Source organism: Felis catus, chromosome B3 (assembly GCF_018350175.1).
Source record: "Felis catus isolate Fca126 chromosome B3, F.catus_Fca126_mat1.0, whole genome shotgun sequence".
Taxonomy (NCBI): Eukaryota; Metazoa; Chordata; class Mammalia; order Carnivora; family Felidae; genus Felis; species Felis catus.
In genome coordinates, this window is record NC_058373.1 from 125,409,967 (window position 1) to 125,431,752 (window position 21,786).

General features: G+C 35.3%; 1 protein-coding gene across 2 annotated transcripts in view; it reads right to left on the reverse strand.

The window, feature by feature from the left end:
• Positions 1 to 3,103: 3,103 nt before the first annotated feature.
• The window catches only part of GTF2A1 (general transcription factor IIA subunit 1), a 44,475-nt gene continuing 25,792 nt past the window's right edge, over positions 3,104 to 21,786 (reverse strand). For both annotated transcript variants that reach the window (XM_023255911.2, XM_045060336.1), the window contains exons 7-9: positions 21,452 to 21,772; positions 15,818 to 15,907; positions 3,104 to 7,357 (exon numbers count right to left, since the gene is read on the reverse strand). In XM_023255911.2, coding sequence (XP_023111679.1) covers positions 7,250 to 7,357; positions 15,818 to 15,907; positions 21,452 to 21,772 — 519 coding nt within the window. In that variant the 3' untranslated portion in view covers positions 3,104 to 7,249. The remainder of the gene's footprint in view (positions 7,358 to 15,817; positions 15,908 to 21,451; positions 21,773 to 21,786) is intronic.

The window sequence follows — 21,786 nt, forward strand, 5'->3', positions numbered from 1 at the left end:
ACCCCACGGTTGGTGAGTTTGGGCCCTGCATCGGGCTCTGTGCTGACAGCTCAGAGCCTGGAGCCTGCTTTGGATTCTGTCTCCCTCTCTCTCTGCCCCTCCATGACTCACGCTCTCTCTCTGCCACTCAAAAATAAAGAAAATTTAAAAAAAATTTTTTTTAAATCTTCTAAAAGATCTAAAGGGAGAGTGTTGCAGGCAAAGGGCAAAATCAGGTGCAAATGCCTTGCTTAGGAATTGAATTTTGCATGGTTGTGTTGTCAGATGGGTCCCTATGTGGTTGCCACTTGTGCATCAGGACTTTAAATGAATTCCACATGGATATGAGTCAATGGGCTTTAGTGAGACAAATCTACCAAAGTCAAGGCAAGCAAAAGAATAACAGGCAGGGGCCCCCATCCTCTCACAGAGAGATAGGCCGTGGTGGGGGGTCTCTGATGGATACATTTGCAATCCGGTTGAGGGAGCCTGACCCACTTTTTCTCCCTTCATATGAAAGGTCAAGTACAACAAAGCTTTGTCAGACTGGCTGATGACATTCTGGCTTAGGGGTGACTTAGACTAGGTAATCAGCAAAAATAGAAGTTGCCCATGTACATGTTGACAGTAGACCCTGCAAAACTTGCTGATAGATTTGAATGTGATAAAGTGAGGGGGGCGGGGTGGAGGTTTCAGGGATGACTCTTGAGTTTTGTTTTGAGCACCTGGTAGGCAGTAGAGCCATTTATTAATATTGGAGAAGGCTAGGGAAGAAGATATAGATGCAGATGACACTAAGCTTCAAATCCCAATAGTTACTGATGCACCAGGTTTGAATAGGGAAATAGAAATAGGAATGAATTGTTTCTACAACCTTGTGTTTGAGGAAGTGGGCTATTCGAGAAGTGCTTAGGAGGTAACTGGTATCATTTCAATTCCACCACCTTTGGAAAGGTGAAGTTTGAAGGTAAGCAAAGATTCAGAACATTCTTGATTCAAGAACACAAAATTTGTTTCCAATGTGAAGGCTGCAACTATAGTTATGCTTCTAGAATTCTCTATTTCTTATTGATAAACTCAGTGCCCAATATAATTCAAATATTAATTCTTCTGGATCCCTCAATACAATTGCAGAGGCATCGTCACAGGCTGTTAACCTGTTTCTATTAAGATAGGAAGATTAGGAAAACTCACACAATTAACCTAGCTCATCTAAGAACTCCTCTGGGGCCATTATTCTTTACTAAAATATATGGGTATATAGACATTTACTGAGCAGTTACCATGTGCCAAAGAGTGTGCTAAATGCAACATATGCATTATCTCACCACCTTCACAACAACCCAGAGGTAGTCAGGTTTGGTAACACATCCAAGTTCACACTGCTCTTAATCCAATCTATACTAGAATTAGAACGCACACAATTCAACATTTTTTTTTTTTATGTTTATTTTTGAGATAGAGTGAGTGAGTGAGCAGGGGACGGGCAAAGAGGGAGAGAGAATCCCAAGCAGGTTCTGCACTGTCAGCACACAGCCCAAAGCAGGGCTCAAAATGACAAACCATGAGATTATCATTGGTCAGATGCTTAACCAACTGCACCACCCAGGCACTCCTCAACATCACTGCTTTTCAAAGACAGCAACTGTCTTATCTCTTGGTCCTCCAGAACTGATCACAGTTCCCGGCCCATGGGAGGTCACTACAGAGTGAATTGAATGAGAGAGTTAATATATGCTTGTGCTCAATACCCTCTCAGACTAAGAAAATTGCATTTCAAAACAAACAAAAGCAAGCAACTACTTCTATCTGCCTCTTCCTTGGCTGAGGAGTAGTAGGAGGGTTGACACAAAGGCCACTTACCTCCAGAAGTAGGACTGCCAACAATCACTAGAAGATTCAGGTCAGACTCAGGTAACAAAATGAAGAACTTCAAATCTTTTATAACGATATCTCAATATCAATGTTTTTTTCTCCATAAATGAATTGGGAAGAATCCATTGATAATTTTTACAAATGTTGTAATTCTACTAGTTTTAGCTTTGGGAAAATTCAACCAATTTTAGACGTATAATTCAGACTATGTTTACTTGTGGGGAGAAAAAAAATTGCTTAAAGCCTTCACACCATGTTTCATTACCATGCCCTATACCTATCCTTCACTTTTCTTCCCGCAGGCACTTTCTGCTACAGCCCTTGCTTTACTGATTCAACCTCCCAGGTTTAATTTGTTTGGTTGTAACCAAATCTTTCACTGCCTCAAGCTTAATCAGATGACATTCTCTTTTGCTATTTGCCACCATTAAAAAAACGTTTTTCAGCTCCACCAATCATTTTAAATGTAATTACAAAATTAGTAATTTGTGACATCTGAGTGCTTGCTGTTACCAAGCACAATTCGGAGAGCTTTACATGCATTGTACCTCAGTCTTCAAAACCAGATTGTCATCATTTTACAGATGGAGAAACTGAGGCCAAAATGGTTAAGATCAACATAGTAGCTTAAACTGCAAAAATACAAGATTTGCTGGCAATAAATGTCTTTATTAGAATTGTTTTGTTAAAACTTGGTTTCCTAAAGTAGCAGCAGAATTCAAAAAATACAAAAACAAACAAAAACTACCCCAAGCTTCTTAATGATTCATTTGGATTAACTGTAAAATGAAATGCCTAATTATTTAATACCTTCTAAAATAACACAAAATATATATAATATGTAATACAAACCTCAATAATTCAATTCTCTTGTTATGCATTTACTTACAAACTCTGAACTAAAGAAAAGATTTAGCTAAACAGAATAATTTAAAAACATGTCCTCATATAATTCTATCGTAAGTAATCTATTCTTTGGAGAATTACTTAATATGTCAATTTTATCAATTTTAGTTACATTTTGTTGGTGCCTGGAAAATACAACTATTCTTTTTAAAGCTAGTCTGAATTTGTAATACAGTTTAATAATTCAGATTGTCATCCCACCCTACTTAAAGGTATAGAACTTAATGATACCCTTTTTTTTGATAAATGGAACTTAACAATGTATTTTCCTTTCTAAACTGTATAGTTTTATTCAGTTGGCTACATAATATTATACACTAGTAAACAAAGCAAGCAACATTACTCTTTTTTAAATAACATCTTTAATTAAAGTTTTTGCAAAGGTAAAATATTAAACTTAAAATAGGTCTTAGTACATCAAAATACTAAGTTCTCTAATTGTATTCCAAGATGGTCTTTAAAACATAATATCCTGTATATCACAGAAGAGCAACCTTGATCTGCAATTGTACAGAATGAATTTTACAAACATAATAAATATATTTACGCCCTTACACATAACAGTATGTACAACAGCAGTTGACAATAGTAGCTCAGAACAGCAAAAGGATTAGCCCCTCCCCCAAAATTGTAGCCCTGACACATACTGGACTGATTTAAGGAACCTTGACTAAAATAGTAATTACTAATTCCACGTAGTTCTTCCCTTAAGGGAAGAACTTGTTCTCTTGTTCCTCAAAATAAACAAAAATAGTAAGCTCGGTGTTTAAAGTTCTTCCTTAAATCATAAAAATGACAAAAGATAGACTAAGGCAGGCTTAAAAAGGGAATTATAAACTTGAGAATAATTTCCATAGCATAATAGATTAAAATGCAAAACTATTTAACATAAACTCATGAGGAACTATTTAAAGCAACTATGTTTTAACCAATGAATTCAAAATCTGAAATAGCTGACAGATAGATGGGAAACAGACATGAGATAAAATGAAAATGTACAAAGATGGATCAATAAAATATTCCATTGCACAAAAGCTCAAAAAAGTTCAAGATGAAATAATCTGAAAATATAGGAATTTTCTCAAGTGGAAGAAAATGCAAAGTTATAAAGGGAACTCCCAAGAGGAAATTATGTCTACATTCCTGTACAAGGCATATTTACCTTTTGAAAAGAATGGTGACATTATTGCTATAAGATAACCAAAAATTACTCTTAGAGGGAGTCAACCCTTTTTATTCCTCCATAAAAGCCAGAAAAAAGAAAACCAAATCCTTGATTTTCATATAGCAAAAGAAAATCTTTATACAAAAGCTATTATATTTTTATGTTCTTGCTGTCTAAAACGAAAATCTATTAGAATACGCTCTTCAAGAACACATTTTAATCACTATACACATCGCTCAGATCCTGATGTATTCCTAAGAATAACATCAAGGTGGCTTTGATTTTAAGAGGCAACAATATAAATGTGATATGATGGCATTTAATTAACAGAAAGAAATGTTAAATGTGAACATTTAAAAAAAATATAAAAGCCCAATATAAAGATCCCCCTCATATAACAGACATTTTACTCTAGAAACTAATTGCACATTAGAGTTGGTTTAGCCAAACGTGGCTCTCTACAGAAATTAAATGTGCTCTCAGGCAATTCAAATGGTCTGATTATACAAATGACCACCAAGAAAGGGTACATATACTGAAAGGCACACATTTCCCCACTTTACCTAGAATTTTGTGTAAATTTTCCTTAGCACTGTTAACATTAATTTTTTTTTTTTTTGGAATAAAAGGTGCCATCACCATCTGTGCAAATCTAAACAAATCTTCTTCTGAAACCTTTACTTATTTTCATAATACCAAGTCTGAACTACTTTCCCTCTTTAAAGTAACATGTTATTTTCATTTTCAAAATCTGAAAGTGGGAATCCTTGCCTTTTCAAAGGAATGACATTTTATGGAACCTAATGAAATGATTTGTTAAATACATTAAAAGCATGATTAAGAATTCAAGTACAGTAAAAGAGAAGCAAGTGGCATTCTTATAGCAAGCCACTATAATAAAACTAAAACATTCTATTTGATTAAAAAGGAACACGATGCAGTAATATATAAGAGCACAATTTGGTATGCAGTGTTGTTTGGACCAGCTTTCAGAATTTTCACAGGTAAAAGAAAAGCATTTGCCAAGTATGCCATAATTAATATGCAATATACAGGTGCAAATACAAATGGTTATTTCCTGCTTCAAAATAGCCCTAGTGAGTCATTCTGAAAGCAGTGGTTGTTCATGTTTGAAAATGTTATAAAAACAGGCCAGTATACAATTCTACTATGAATACAAATGTTTGTCTACATAGAGGGCCCAAAACATGAGCTGAATATCATATAGTAATCCAAAGTTCAGTAGCAGAACTACGATAGCCAAAGGGTTTCAATCAACATTGCAGCACTGCTAAACTTTTATAGGTAGTTCAGGTCATTGACTTCTTCATTGGGTAAATATAAACCTACTAACAACTATACTGAAGGACAAATGAACAACAGGACTGCTGTGATTTCACCCCCTCCCTTCTCTTCTCCCAGTCTCACTAACAAAAAGAAAAAAACCTGTGTGTGCTTTGAGAGTAGTGGGGTAAATAAACCTCGCCTCCAAAAAACTAAAGAGAGTAAAAATTAAAACCGTATTACCAGTTAATGGCATCTAAATAAAACCTAACTACTAGCATGCTAGAAACCATCATTTACACCAAAGTTCAGAACATAAGTTAAAGGGTCCAAGATGGTATGTGGGGTGGGAAGTAAGTACGCACACGCACGCACACACACACACACAAATTGATTCGCCTTTTTGAGAAGTTTAAAGATCTGTGTTAAAAAAACAAACATATAATAGCTCACAGTTTCTCTTTGCAATGTAAAGCGTTTCTATGTTACTTCTAGAAACACATATAAAGGCAAATAAAAAGGAAGACAAAAATGGAAGACTTAAAAAAAAAATCAATATATGAGTAACTTTACCACATGTGAATTTTGCCAAGATAGACCATGAAAAGAATTAGTTATAAGAAAATATAGGTGAAGACAAGTGATCCTACAGTTCTCCCAGGCAACTAGTTCACACGGAACACAGCACTGCCACGTTGTTCTTTAGAGCCCCTTACAGAATACAGAGCTGTGTATTCTTAATATACATATTAAATTTCTATTATTCTTAATATACAAGTCAAATTTCTATGCTTTCTTCTCGATGTGCAAACTGGAGCCCATGTATACATTATCAATGGCCTGGAAGGGCCACCAAATCAAAGAGAGGTAAATATGTACTTAGTGGCCCATCCCCCTCTAACCCCCAAAATTTCCCCTCAAATTACAAAGTTGCAATTAAAAGTGTTTTTTTTTTCCCCCCCAATTAGAAGAGTTTTTAAATTCTTTACTAGTAAATACAGGAAACTTTAATAGTTACTAAATCGTTTAAGAAAAACCCAGGTCCTCACCACCTGCCCAATGAATGCTTCAATCAATAGAGTATTATCTGAATATTTAGCTTAAAGATTAAACACATATATAAGCATATTCTTCAGTCCAACAGGAAAAAAAATCTATCTATTCATGTGTATGTAATTTCAGCTAGATGGTACCTCTGTGAACTAAAACTGTATTCCTGAGGAGCCACTCCGGGGTTTCTTTTTAAGGTATGGGACTAAAAAACAACAAAAAAAACAAATATGATTTTTCTGGAAGGAAACCGAAGTCATCATTTTAATTCTGCTCAACTCAATGAGACCCAAGTCTTTAAATTACATTTAATGAGAACCTAATTAAAATAAATATCCATTCCTGGGTCAAATTTTGTCTCCAAACTGTGATCACTGATTACTTCCTTTAACTCTTAAACAGATGTTTCATAAAGCAGGGAAGGAAGAGGTATATATTACTGAGGGAGAATAGCTAGTAAAAATATTTAAGACCTATTATGAGAGTTCTAAATTGTTTCCTTATACAAGTGAATTAAAATCCAACACCATAATTCTTACCCTTTTGTAAAAAGCTCACACGCAATTTTTACCAAATATAACCACATACAATAAGCAGTTTCAGGTCAATCTATCAAAAGGGAATTTTCTTCAGTTCGTTCCAACAAATATCTTCTGATTGAACCCAAGTTGGAGGAAGGAATATAGACAAAGCTTTACATGCTAATTACTGGTGGCAGGTACCTGTATTTAAAATCGACAATTATGGTTTTCCAAAACCCCAGCCTCCCCCACCCCAACAACCCCAGGTGCTACAGTTCCATGGCTTGCCAGTTAGAAGTAGTGTCTATGTTGTCAAGGTCTCTTTGTTCCAGTAGCTTTGATTCTACTGCACTTTTCTGACATGCAGAAGTTAAGTTTTGGTTGGTGTATGTCCCAAGTTTCAAACTGTCCACTTAAAATTTTTTTTTAAGTTTCTTTTGTTTATTTATAAAATAAAAGAACCAACTCTTCACCATTCTGCATCTCCAATGGCTTTGGAAAATATATAATCTCTTCCATTAAGATTCATAATGCCATCCTTGAGATGAAATTTCCATTTGTTTTTACTTCTGTGTATCTAAAGAAACAAAAAAAGAACGTAAGAGATACAAAAGATAGGAAACGAAAACCCATTCACATCAAAAAAATTTTTGTCTTGTACATTATTGCATTTACAAATTATTTTTAATTGACAGGTAACAGGTCACATTAGTTTCTGCTGCACAACATGATCCGGTATTATAAAATGATCATAAGTCTAATTAACACTCATCACTATATATAGTTGCAAATTTGTTTTCTTGTGATGAGAACTTTTAAGATCTACTCTTTGAAAACCTTCAAATATATAATATGGCATTACCTATAATCAACATGCTGTATTTCACACCTGTAGGACTTACTTATTTTATAACTGCAAATTTGTACTTTTGACCCCCTTCACACATTTGCCCCAGTCTCCAACCTCTGGCCTCTGGCAATGACCATTTTGTTTCTATGAGTTCAGTTGTTTTTTGGTTTATTTTTGCTTGGTTGTTGTAGAATCCACAAATAAGTGAAATAATACAGTACGTGCCTTTCTCTGACTTACTTCACCTAGCATAATGCTCTCAAGGTCCATCCAAGTTGTCATAAACAACAAGCCTCCTTTTTTATGGCTGCATACAATAATATACAAATACATCATGTGTATATAAACATATATACCATGTTTTCTTTATCCACCCATCCACTGATGGACACTTAGGTTGCTTCCTTGTCTTGACTACTGTAAATTATGCTGCAATGAACATGGGAGGACATAAACCTTTCAGAGTTAGTGCTTTCATTTCCTTCAAATAACTACCCAGGAAGCAGAACTGCTGGATCATATGTGGTTCCATTTTTGATTTTTCAAGGAACCTCCACAGTTGTCCACAGTGGCTATACCAATTTACACTCCTACCAAAAGTGTACAAGGATTCCCTTTTTCCCACAACCTCACCAACACTTGTTTTTCTTATCATTTGATAATAGTCATTCCAACAGGCATGAGGTGGTATCTCATTATGGTTTTGATGTGTATTTCTGACAGACAGTGATGTTGAGTACCTTTTCATGTACCTGTTGGCCATTTTACGTCTTCTTTGGAAAAACATCTATTCAGTTCTTCTGCCCATGTTTTATTTACTTTTTATTTTGTTAAGTTTATTTATTTTGAGAGAGACAGAAGTGAGGAGGGGGGGTGGGGGGGGAGAGGGAGAGAGAGCGAGCGCCCGACGCAGGGCTCAAACTCACAAACCGGGAGATCATGACCTGAGTGAGCTTCCATACATTTTGGATATTAACTCTTTATCAGATATATAATTTGCAAGTATTTTCTCCTATTCTGTAGGTTGCCTTTTCATTTTGTTGATGGTTTCCTTTGCTGTGCAGGAGCTTTTTAGTTTAATGTATTCCCGTTTATTTTTGCTCTTGTTGCCTTTGCTTTTGGTGCCAAATCTAAAAAATCATCACCAAGACCCATGTCAAGGAACTTACTTCCATGTTTTCTTCTAGTTTTATGGTTTCAGATCTCACATTCAAGTCTTTAATCCATCTTATGTTGTAAGATAGCAGTCCAGTTTCATTCCTTTGCATGTGCCTGCCCAGTTTTCCCAGCACCATTCATATAAGAGATTGTCCTTTCCCTACTGTATATTCTTAGCTCCTTTGTTGTAAATCAAATGACTACGTATATGTAGATTTATTTCTGGGCTCTCTTCTGTTCCACTGATCTGAACGTCTGGTTTTATGTCAATACCATACTGTTTTTTTTACAGTATTGTAATACAGAATAAAATCAAAAGGCATGATGCCTCTTTCTTTCTTAAGTTACCTTTGGTTTTTCAGGGTCTTTTGAATTTTAGAATTTTTTGTTCCATTTCTATGAAAATCCCTTGGAAATCTGGTAGGGACTGAACTAAATCAGTAGATCACTTTAGGTAGTATGGACACTTTAATATTAACTCTTCCAATCAATGAGCACAAAATATTTTTTCATTTATTTGTGTCTTCGTCAATTTCTTTCACCAATGTCTCAGTTTTCAGTGCACAGGTCTTTCATCTCCTTGGTTATATTCATTCCAAAGTATTTTATTCTTTTTGATGCAATTATAAACGGGATTGTTTTCTTGACTTCCCTGATAGTTTATTAGCATACAGAAATGCAACATATTTTGTATATTGATTTTATACCTGGCAACTTCACTGAATTACTAGTTTTTTTGGTGGAGTCTTTAAGGTTTTCTATATATAATATATAATACTATGTCATCTGTAAATAGTGACAGTTTTACTTCTTCCTTTCCAATTTGGATGCTATTTATTTCCTTTTTCTTGCCTAAATGCTCTGGCTAGAGCCTCTACTATTATGTTGAATAAAAATGGCAAGAATTAAACACCCATCTTGTTCCTGATCTTAGAGGAAAAGCTTTCAGCTTTTCATCTTTGAGTATGTTACCTGCACGTTTGTCTTGAGTGCCTTTTATTATGTTGAGGTACATACGGCCCCTCTAATATTCACTTTGTTGAGTTTTTATCATAAATGCATGCTGAATTCAGCCAAATGTTTTTTCTGCATCTACTGAAATGATCTTAAGAGTTTTACATTTTTTTTAATTAAAAAAGTTTAAAAATTTTTTTATCACATTGATTGATTTGTGTATGTTGAATCATCCTTGGATCCCCTAAAATAAAGACCACTTGGTCCTGGTCATGGTATATGATCATCTCCATACATTGCTGAATTCAGCTTGCTGCTATTTTATTGAGGATTTTGGCATCTGTGTTCATTAGGAATATTGGCCTACTATGATTTTCTTTTCTTGTGGTGTCCTTGTCTGGTTTTGGTGTCAGGGTAATATTGAACTTATAAAATGATTTTAGTAGAATGCTCCCTCTTCTATGTTTTATAAGAGTTCGAGGGGCGCCTGGGTGGCTCAGACAGTTAAGCGTCTGACTTTGGCTCAAGTCATGATTTTGTGGTTCGTGAGTTCAAGCCCCACATCAGGCTCTGTGCTGACAGCTCAGGGCCTGGAGCCTACTTTGGATTCTGTGTCCCCCTTTCTTTGTCCCTCCCCTACTCCCACTCTATCTCTCTCTCTCAAAAATAAACAAACATTAAAAAAAAAAAAAAAACCTAAAAAAAAAAAAATCACCTCTGCTTGACTATTTCTATTTCTAAATGACCTGGTAACAACTCACCTTCCAAGCTCATTTCCTACCTCCACATTTCTCAAAGACTTTATTTCAATCAAAAGAAGTCTCATCCCTTGCTCCCATTTTTACAAATTCAATTCCTATTTCAAGATCCACCTCAAAAATAACTATTCTCAAAGCTTTCCCTAATCACATCAGCTAAAAGTACTTTTTTTTTTTTTTTTTAATTTATTTATTTTGAGAGAGACAGAGAGAGAGAGCACCACGCATGCACGTGGCAGGGGTTGGTGGAGTGAGAGACAGAGAATCCCAGGCAGGCTCTGCAATGTTAGCACAGAGCCCTATGCGGGGCTCAATCTCATGAACCATGAGATCATGACCTGAGCTGAAATCAAGAGTCAGATGCATAACCAAATGAGCCACCCAGGTGCCTCAAAAAGTAGTCTAATTGTTAATTTTCAGTGGTATTCCTAAACACATTTCTAGTATCATTTCTAAGTATATATATATATATAAATTATTTTCTCCTACCAAAGTAAAACATCGTTTTCTCAAGACCTAACGTGGAACCTTATACTTGGCAGTATTTAACAAATATATCTGATTACTTAGATTTCAAAAACTACGTATATCTGCAATTAAGCCAAAGGGGGAATGGCAGTGTTCAAACTGGACCAGACCTTGGGAACTCCCATCTTTACTTTCATTTATAGTTTTTAGTTGTTTGCAATTCATGGATTTAAGGGGAAAAAGAAGTCACAAAATTTAATCAACTGAAATGACCTTTCTTCCTTTTCCAAGTCCCATACATCATTCAATTTCCGGTTCAAGCTCCACATCTTCAAAGAAAGACCAACTGTTCTCCCTCTTCTCTGGTTTAAAGGGACTTCAAAATTGAGTAGGTTAGGCTTTCATATTCAAAAGAGGAAATCATGCCTGGAGACGTTCAATGAGTTGACCAGGGGTATATTGCTAATAAGTGACAAAGATGATTCTCAAGTTCTGGTCCAACACACTTTTTACTAAATCAGGTCATTTCATATAATTATCCAGAAATGTTCACTTGTACAGATACGTTCTGAGAACTCATTCCTAAAATTCACAGTCTAACTTCCCAATGCAAACATTTCCATAGCATATTCTTGGCAAACTGCTGTTCACTGTCTGCTTAAGTAGGATTGGGGGGGGGGGGGGGAGTGTTAAAGAATTGCAAATTAAGTTATTCCATTCTGGGGCTGCTCTCTACAAGTCTTTCATATTTTACCGCTTACTGAAATCTGCTTTCTCGAAACTTCCACTTACTGATCCTAACTCTACCTTCAGGGACTTAATTAAAAAAACAAAAAACAAACAAAATACAACCCCCCCCCCACATATATATATATATATACCCTTCATGTATTTGAAAACTGTCATACTTTTCCCCTAGATCACGGAGTTAAACTATATACACATTTAATATTTACCAAATTTTTCTACAAGAAAATAGAGCAACATAAAATTAAAACTGTAGACTGGGCAGAAACTCTTGCATTAAGTGGTCTTATAGCTCTGGTTGAAAAATACACTATGTAGATAAGATGTTAAACCTCACATCTTAAGATGGATGATTTGAATTCCAAAAGACATACCAAACTTAAATCCCAAACCAATCACTCTCTTCTCCCAAACCTGCTCCATCTTCAGCCTTTCCCTTCTGAGCTGATGGCATCTCCATTCTTCTTTCTGAGTCCTCATCAAAAAATGTTGGAATCACTCTTGATTCCTCTTTTTCTTTTCTACCACATAGCCAGGAAGAGAAAATCTTGCTGATTCTGCCTTCAAGACATATCCAAGATTCAGCTGCTTCTCACCATTTCCAACACTATCCCCCAAGCCTGACTCACCATTGTCTCTCACTTGGATTACAACATCCTGTTAGTCTCCTTGTTTCACCTCTGCTTCCTCTACACAATCTACTCTCAATAAAGAAAGCAAAGTAATCCTTTTAGAATTAAAATGTAAGTGATAACTACATCTATCTATTTGAAACCTTCCAGTAACTTCCCAATTCACGCACAAGAACCCACATCCTTGCGAAGTTTCATACCACCTGCCCCCACTTACCTCTGACTTAATCTACTACTATATCCCCTCCCCTGCATCCCCAGTCCAACAATTCTGGTCTGGCCCCTGTCCAACCCTCACACACAACAGGCAGGCTCTGTTACCAGATAATAACAAGGCTAACTCTCTTCAAGAGGTTTGTTTGTTGTTTTTTTTTTTTTTAAGTTTATTTATTTTGCAAAAGGGAGTGTGAGCAGGGGATGGGCAGAGAGAGAGAGAGAGAGAGAGAGAGAGAGAGAGAGAGAGAGAGAGAGAGAGAGAGAGAGAATCTCAAGCCGGCTCTCCACTCTGTGGGGCTCGAGCCCATTACCTTGAAAATCATGACCTGAGCCAAAATCAAGAGACACAACCAACTGAGCCACCCAGGCACCGCAGCTCTCTTCAAGTCTTGTTCAAATGTTATTTTCTCAAAAGATCTAATAAGACTAACCTTTTAAAAACTGTAACCTGTCCCTTTCCTACCAATTATCCATACCAATTATCAGCTTCTAACATACCATAATAATTTATTATTAAGTTTTAGCATATGTTTCCCTTGACTAAACTTCCTAATGGCAGGAACTGTTTTATTTTGTTCACTAGAGTATGTCAACCTCCTAGTACAGTTTCCTGGTACATCATACACACTCTGTTTGTTGAATGAAAAGACCTCTGTTTCCTCTTTTCTTTACCACTCCTACAGAGAAAGTAGTAGCTATCCAAAAATGGGTATACAAATTTATTTCCAGCATGAAGCAAGTGACTGCAACCTGAAAGACAATGGGATTATATAAACAAGAAAGTGATGAGTAGCCCAGAAAAAGAAATTCCCCAGACAAGTAAAGAAATGGATGGCATTCTGCTGTAAGACAACATGCAAAAAGCAAATGTAGAAAAGTTTCAGGATCAAATAATAGTCCATATACTCAACACTTCAAGCATATTAAGTAAAATTACCAATAAAGCTGAAACCTCAACACCTAATGCCATCAGTCTTTATTCATAACAAGAGAGAACTCTGCCTCATTATCAGGTTTAACTACGGTTTTGATTGGCAACATTGACTTCATTATTCTTTCTATAAATAAGATAATGTATTCTAAAATTGACTCATTATTGAAATTCTAAAGTTTAGGCTTCAAATATAAAATCCTAAAATACAAGTTGCTCAAACTATATCCAACCCTATTTTAACAAATTCATAAAACACCAGCGTTCTTTATCATTGACTAAAACATCAAGCCCAGCCCTCCAGAACTCATTTGATTCTACAAATTAGATCTCTGTAAACTTTACAATTGTTTATCATTCAATATACTATTTAAAGCTATTTTGAGTTTCTGTTTAAAACATTAAAATGTCCTTAGGAGCAAATCAAACCAATTTGAACATTTCAAATATTATATGCATAATTTATAACAAAGGAGAATACAACCATTCTTATAATATGAAAATACTGAGAAGTATATTCTTCAATCTAGCTAGGTTTGTAAAGGCCTCCCTGGCCCAATAAATCTGACCTCTTGTCATCGTGAAATTGTGTTCTGGGGGTGCTTGGGTGGCTCCATCAGTTAAGCGTCTGACTCTTGATTTCAGCTCAGGTCATAATCTCATGCATGTTTCATGAGTTCGATCCCCACGTCAGGCTCTGCGCCGACAGCACAGAACCTGATTGGGATTGTCTATCTCCTCTCTCTCTGCCCTTCCCCTGCTTGCATGCTTGAAAGCTCTTTCTCAAAAATAAATAAACATTAAAAAAAAAAAAAAAGAAATTGTGTTCTGGATAATTTAGTTGTATAAGGTTCCTTTCACATTTCCTGACAACAAAGGTTTATTGGTATCTATTTTAACCTTAATACTCTTCCTCTACATAAATGTAACAAGAAATTACATTTATTATAACATAAGGTTTTAAGAAGCTTATCCAAAAGTCACACAGTACAAGAGTGGATGCTCTGGTAATGCGGTATCAATGGCCTCACAGACTTTATAAATTTTTTTTTTTCAACGTTTATTTTTATTTTTGGGACAGAGAGAGACGGAGCATGAACGGGCGAGGGGCAGAGAGAGAGGGAGACACAGAATCGGAAACAGGCTCCAGGCTCTGAGCCATCAGCCCAGAGCCCGACGCGGGGCTCGAACTCACGGACCGCGAGATCGTGACCTGGCTGAAGTCACCGCTTAACCGACTGCGCCACCCAGGCGCCCCGCCTCACAGACTTTATTCTGTAATCTCTCTGATAAGTTAACTGGTTTGACTACTTTTCATTACAAAATGTTAAGATTCATTGTTTTGACATTTCCCTACAGTTCTCTTTGCAATAAGCATGGCTACTTAGGAAATTCATTTCTATAGAAGCAACACAAATTTAAGCTCTTCATCATTTGTTAAGGAAATTAATGCAGAGCACAAATTTTGCATAATCACGATTGCAGCTCCAGTGCCTGGCACATGTAGATACTTAGTAAGTATTTGTTTCATGAATGAGTGGTGCTTACAAACAAAAACCCAATTGCTTCGGTTAGGGTTTTCATCATTTTGTAAAGACCACTGCTGAAATTAAATTATAAATGCAATATACTTTGTAGATTTATTATAAATTTGATGATTATAATCAGCAAACAATTTTATTCCAAATTAAATGTTTCAGCAAGTAACAAAATCTCAACAATAATGCCTGTAACTACAACAAAGATATTTGGATGGCAGCATCCTTCTGGAGAACTAGGAAAACAAAGATTCAATAACCAATTCTCACACACCTAGTTTAAAAATACCTAATGCTACCAAAATAAAGCAAAGCTGAATAATTTTTTAAATGATTTTTAGTAAAAACACATCTATTTGTTATCAGTCCTGCTTATTGCCCTAGTTCTGTCCTTAGTAATAAAAAAAAAAAGTGACAGAATTCAATTAAAGCCTTTTAGTTTTAAAGTAGTTGAAGCTAAAGGGAAAATGGGGTTATTCCACTAGATTATTAATGTTAAAGGACAACCTCAAAGTGGCTCTGTTTACTTTGTTAACAAGTGGAAGACAGAGTAAATTGGAAAACGCCTACCTCTCCTGATTTTACTGTAACATTTTTCAAATGTACAGCTACATAAATAATTTCTCATTTTATTAAAATAATCAACTATAACAATGTTTTCATTCACTGTTTATACTGAATATAAGAGGCATCAATTAGCTGCCCAAATGTTTGAACAAGGTAGAACAGATATTTAGGGAAGAAATCATAACAAAAAAATGTCAGTAATCTGATAAAATCCTTACCTTATCATATTGGCATACAACAACATTTTCTGTATCAAAGAGTTCCTGTCCTTCCTCATCACTCACATCATCTTCGCTGTTGAGGGGCTCCTACAAATAAGAAAGAACAGGATTTATTTATACTTCACGTGTTACTAGAAAAAGCCCCTTCTAATACACAATGACTTTGATGTTCTTCGAGAATGAAGGGTCAGATAGAAGCATACACACACACACATATACACCACAAACATATTGTTAATCAGCTATGGTTAAGACTTTGCCAAGGTTACTGAAATGCCAGCAAGAAACCAAAAATTAAAGTAGTTAAGCTACATAACTTTAAAGTCTGAAAAGAGATTTTATTTTCTTCATTCTTTCAGAATAGCACATATTCTCTTCAATAACTGTTTAAATGCCTAAAAGGGGACCTAAGAAAATACAAAGGTTTAATGAGATAATGGCATTATGTACCACCAGAAGTAGCAGAGTAAAAGGGGAAAAAAATGGTGAAGTTGGAGGAAAAAGGGGCTCTAAAACAGGCTAGGAGTCTGGCTTGTGTATACAACACTGAGGACTAAGACTGTTTATAATATTAGCAGGTCTACCATTCTGATGGTAATGGTGGAGGCTTGCAGTATAATTACCTAAGGCATTCAAATGAAAAGGGGACCTGTGGAAGGGTGGGAAAGGATCTCAGTCCCCAAAAGAATTAAAGACCAAGATCTAACTAGTGTATAAAATGACCAAAGATATTAAATTTGACCTCAGTTATTTGAGAGGATAAAAGATATAACCCAGATTTTTAATTAACAGAGAAAGAGAAGACAGGACAAAATAAAAGTGGAAAGGATAATAAGGTGATATTAAGTCTCTGTCTATAACTAGGCCTGTATCTCACATATATGTGTATGTATATGTATTCTTTCATTTAAAATAGATATCACCAATGTAAATGTAAAAGCAATTTATTGAGATAAAATTCACCACTTTAACCATTTTAAAGTGTACAACCAATCATACTTAGTACATTCACAATGTGTGCAATTATCACCACTATTTAATTCCAGAATAATTTCATCACCTTTACCATTAAGCAGTCACTCCTCATTCCCACCTCTTCCCAGCCCCCGACTTACTGCTTTCTGTCACTATATATTTACCTCTAGATATTTCATATAAATGGAAACATACAATATACACATATAACCTGTGGTGTGGTTTCTTTAACTTATAATGTGTGAGGTTCATCCATGCTGTAGCGTAAGCCAGTACTTTGTTCCTTTTCCTGGCTAAATAATACTTCGTTGTACGGATAAACCACATTTTAATTTGTCCCTCCACCAACTGATAGACATTTGGGTTATTTACATTTTTTTGGATTTTGTAAACAGTTTTGAACATTCACACACAAGCTTCTGTTTGAATACCTATTTTCAATTTTCCTATACATATACTTAGAAGAATTGCTGGGTCATATGATATTTTTACGCTTAACATTTTGAGGAACCCCCAAACCATATTCTACAGCAGGTACACCATTTTGCATCTCCATCAGCGATGCACAAGAATTCCAATTTCTCCACATCCCCAACAGTATCTGGTCTCTCTCTTATAAGCGTTTTTTTTTTTTTTTTTTTTTGAGAGTACATGGGAGCAAGGGGGGGGGGGAGAGGGGGAGAGAGAGAGGGAGGGGGAGAGAGAGAGGGACAGGGAGGGAGGGAGAGAGAGGGAGAGAGAGAGAGAGAGAGAGAGACAAAGAGACAGAGAGAGACAGAGAGACAGGCAGAGAATCCCAAACAGGCTCAGTGTGGAGCCTGAGACAGGGCTCGATCTCACAACTGTCTGATCATGACCTCAGCCAAAATCAAGAGTCAGACACTTAGCCAACTGAGCCACCCAGGCGTGCCCCACATCTGTCTCCCTTTTTTCTTTTGTGATTACAGCCATCCCAGTAAACATCAAGTGCTATCTCTTTGTGGTTTTGAGATTTGCATTTCTGTAATAAACAGTAATATTAAACATTTTTTCACAGGCTTGTTGGCTACCTGTATATCCTCCTTGGAGAAATGTCTATTTAAGTCCTTTGCTCATTCTGGATTAGAGTTGTTTGTTGTAGAATTTTAAAAGTTCTCTATTCTGGATATTAAGCTCTAATCAGGTATGTGATTTGCAAATATTTTCCCCTATTTTGTAGACGGTCTTTTCACTTTTTGGACATAGTCCTTAGACACACATAAGTTTTTAATCTATTAAATCCATGTTATTATTATTATTATTTTTATTCCCTGTGCTTTCGGTGTCCCATCTAAGAAACTATTAACAAAACCAGTGTTGTGAGGCTTCTGTCCTGTTTTCCTCTAAGAGTTTTATAGTTTTAGCTCTTACATTTAGGTCTTTGACCCATTAAGAGCTAATTTTGTATATGGTGTGAGGTAGGGGTCCACCTTCACTGTTTTGCATGCAGATGGATATTTGGTTGCTACATTTGTTGAATAAGACCATTCTTTCCTACTGAATAGTCTTGGCCCATATAAAAATTTTGTAACATGACAGCATACATAGCAGTATTTCACATAAAAAAGACACGCTTAAAACTTAGGGATCCAAAAAAATGTCGAAGTAAAAGAATGAACAGAGCCATACCAGGCAGGCAGATTCTAACTGAACAAAGTTGACATGGCTCTATTAATGTCACACAAAACAGACTGTATGGGGAAAAAAAATTGTAGATAAAACAGGAAACTATATAATCATAAATGGTTCAATTCACTGGAAAACACATATTTAAGCTTATGTACATCCATTTTTAGGTTCAAATTATAAAAAGCATAATGAAAACAAAACAAATCCACCATCATAGTAGGAGATCTGAACATATCTCACTCAGTAATCAATGATGGTGTCAGCACACAAAAAATTTCAGTAAGGTAGACATATCTTACCTTAGATATGTAAGTAGACTATCCAAAGAAAATGATTAACAATCTAATTCTAATGGTACATACAGAAGACAACAAAACAACTGCAGAAAACAGTCTTTTCAAATATACAGAAGCATATGCAAATAGTGACCACATAAAGCAAGTCCCGTCACACAGATCATATTCTCTACAAATAAAACAGTTTAGTCACAACAAAAATTAATGAAATAGAAAAAAATACACTAACGAGAATAAAGCTAAAAGTTGATTCTTAAAAAACATCAATGAAATCAATATGCCTCTGGCAAAAATGAACAAGAAAAGAAGGGCAAGAATACACAAATAATATCAGAAATGAGAATATTAAAAAAAAGAAAATGACTACATATGATTCTGACACCAAAAAGATTATCATTAACTTTATGCTAATTAAACATTTAAATATGTAGTACTAGAAAATGTAACTTATTCAGTCTCAAAAAGAAAGATACTTGAACAGAGTAAAGACATTACTAGCATCAGATATTTTTAACAGCATGCTTTAACAAATATTCACAGAACAATTAAGTATAATCTTAGAAAAAAAAAAGTCCAAGGAAGATGGAATATTTGCCAGAATTCATTTTATAAGACTATCATAAACCTGAAAACCTAGTAAAAAGAGTATGAGAACAGAAAATCAGACAGTATTGTTCATGAATATACATGTAAAAATCCTGAACTAAGTGTAAGTAATTCAGCAATTCATAAAAAGGGCAATACTCAAGTCATGCTATCCCAGGAAAACAAAATTGGTTTACATGTAGAAAACCAATTAGTGCAATTAGTTATAAGTAACAGATTAAGGATAAGAAATTGTATGATGATCTAATAGTTGCAGAAAAACTGTTTAATAAAATTCAATATTTATTTATGATATAAAAAATAAAGCAAAGCCCTTAGTTAATTTGAATAAAAGAGAACTTCCTTAACCAGAGAAAACATATCCATAAAAAATCTATAGTAAACATTATATTAAATAGTGAATCATAGAAAGGGTTCCCTTTAAGATTAAGAATAAGATAAGAAAGGGGCATCTGGGTGGCTCAGTGGTTGAGCGTCTCTTGATGTGGCTCTTTATTTCAGCTCAGGTCATGATCCCAGGGTCCTGAGATTAAACCCTACGTGGCTCCACACTCAGTGGAGCTCGGCATTCTCTCTCCCCGTCTTTCTTTTCTCCTCCCCTGCTTACACGCACGTACTCTCTCAAAATAAATAAACTTAAAAAACAAAAACAAAAACAAGATAAGAGTGCCTGCTATTTTTAATCAATATTGTTCTGGAAGGTTTAGCCAATGAGATAAGAAAAGGTGCCCTTTTTAATATTTAATTGTCAATTGAGAAAACATGAAAGAATCAAAGATGATAAATATCATGATTAATCAAGGAAATGCAAATTAAAACCAAAAAGAAACACCACTTTCTACCTATCAGACTGCCAAAAATTAAGAAGCCTAACAATATCAAGTATCAGTGAAGACATTAATACAATCTGGCATTTTATTGCAAAGTTGAAGATGTGCATGCCTTAGAATCTAGTAATTCAATGGTCAGGTATAACACTTAAAAGAAAGTCATGCGTGTGTCCTCAGAAGACACACTCCAAAATATTTTATAACAGTAAACAAGTAGACACAACCCATCACATCAGATATGGATAAATAAGCTATGGTATATTCAACAGTGAAAATAATTCTAGGTATATGCAGTAACTTCGATGAACCTCAGAAATACCACCTTGAGGGAAAAAAAAGTCAACCTGCAGAAGAATACAGAAATTACTCCATTTATGTTATAAATAGGCATTCACAATTAAACAATATGCTCTTCAGGAATATAAATACAGATGGTAAACACAAAATTCATGAGCGGAAAAAGAGGGAAGAGAATGGGGATTGGGGCGAGGGACTCAGGGACTTGAACAAAGTATGGGATTATTTTTAACTAGAGGTGGATGTAAGGATGTTTTTATCTTAAATATTTTTTAAAAAAACATTAGATAATTTAAAGAAATTTGTACTAGGATAAACAAATTTACATCTTAGGTTGCAGAAAGCAGTAACAACGAAAACTGTTAAGACAAATGTCACCTTGAACACAAGTAACTAAGCAAGAACACTAAGGAAAACAAAGATATATAAACAAAGATATACGCTTCTAGAAATACATAACTAAGAAAGACTAAGAAAGAATACTTTGCTTAACTCATGATGGACACTAAGAGTAGATAAAGTGATGTAAGGAACTGATATGGAATACAGACCAAAAGGAAGTCACATTCAGCTTTTTTCTCAAGTTTCCTCTCTTCCCAAATGTTGCCATACCTTTCTAATTACTGAAGCTAAAGATTAACCATATTTATCTGTTCTACCAATGTCGTATGTTTAAACCATATCGTGAATGCATAAGCCAGAAAACTAGCATTACGTGCACTGTCTCCACCCCCTTTATAAATACAACTCAATTTGATACACATTTTTTATTGTCAGCTATATGAAACAATACTTCATGAAGATAAATACAACCAGAAAAATCTAAAACCCTTATTAGGTTAAAAATCTAACTTTATATTAAAATCTGTATTGTATAATACCCTAACGGCCTCTGAAAAAATAGAATATAATTCATCAGTTTGGCACCGGGTAAAAGAAACTAATAGTTTCTCGTTTCAAGTCTTTTACTACAAACTTACTTCTTCTACCTGCCCATCCTCAGCTCCATCTTTCTCTTTGTCTTCCTCTTCATCATCATCATAGTCTTCTTCTTCATCTTCATCTTCTTCAGATGACGTATCCCCAGTTCCATCAACCTGTAACACCAATGGAGCTTGTGGCTGAGCAGGCTGGGCCTGTGGCTGCTGTTGGCCAGCTGCAGTTATCTGTGCCTGTGCCGGTGTTGGTGCAGCCACTGTTGTAGGTATAACTTGAGTCTTATTTCCTGTAAATAAGATTTGCTGTGGCTGAATGATGACACCCGTCTGTGGTGAAATCCCTCCAGGAAGAGGGGCCAGTACCTAAGGCAAAAGAA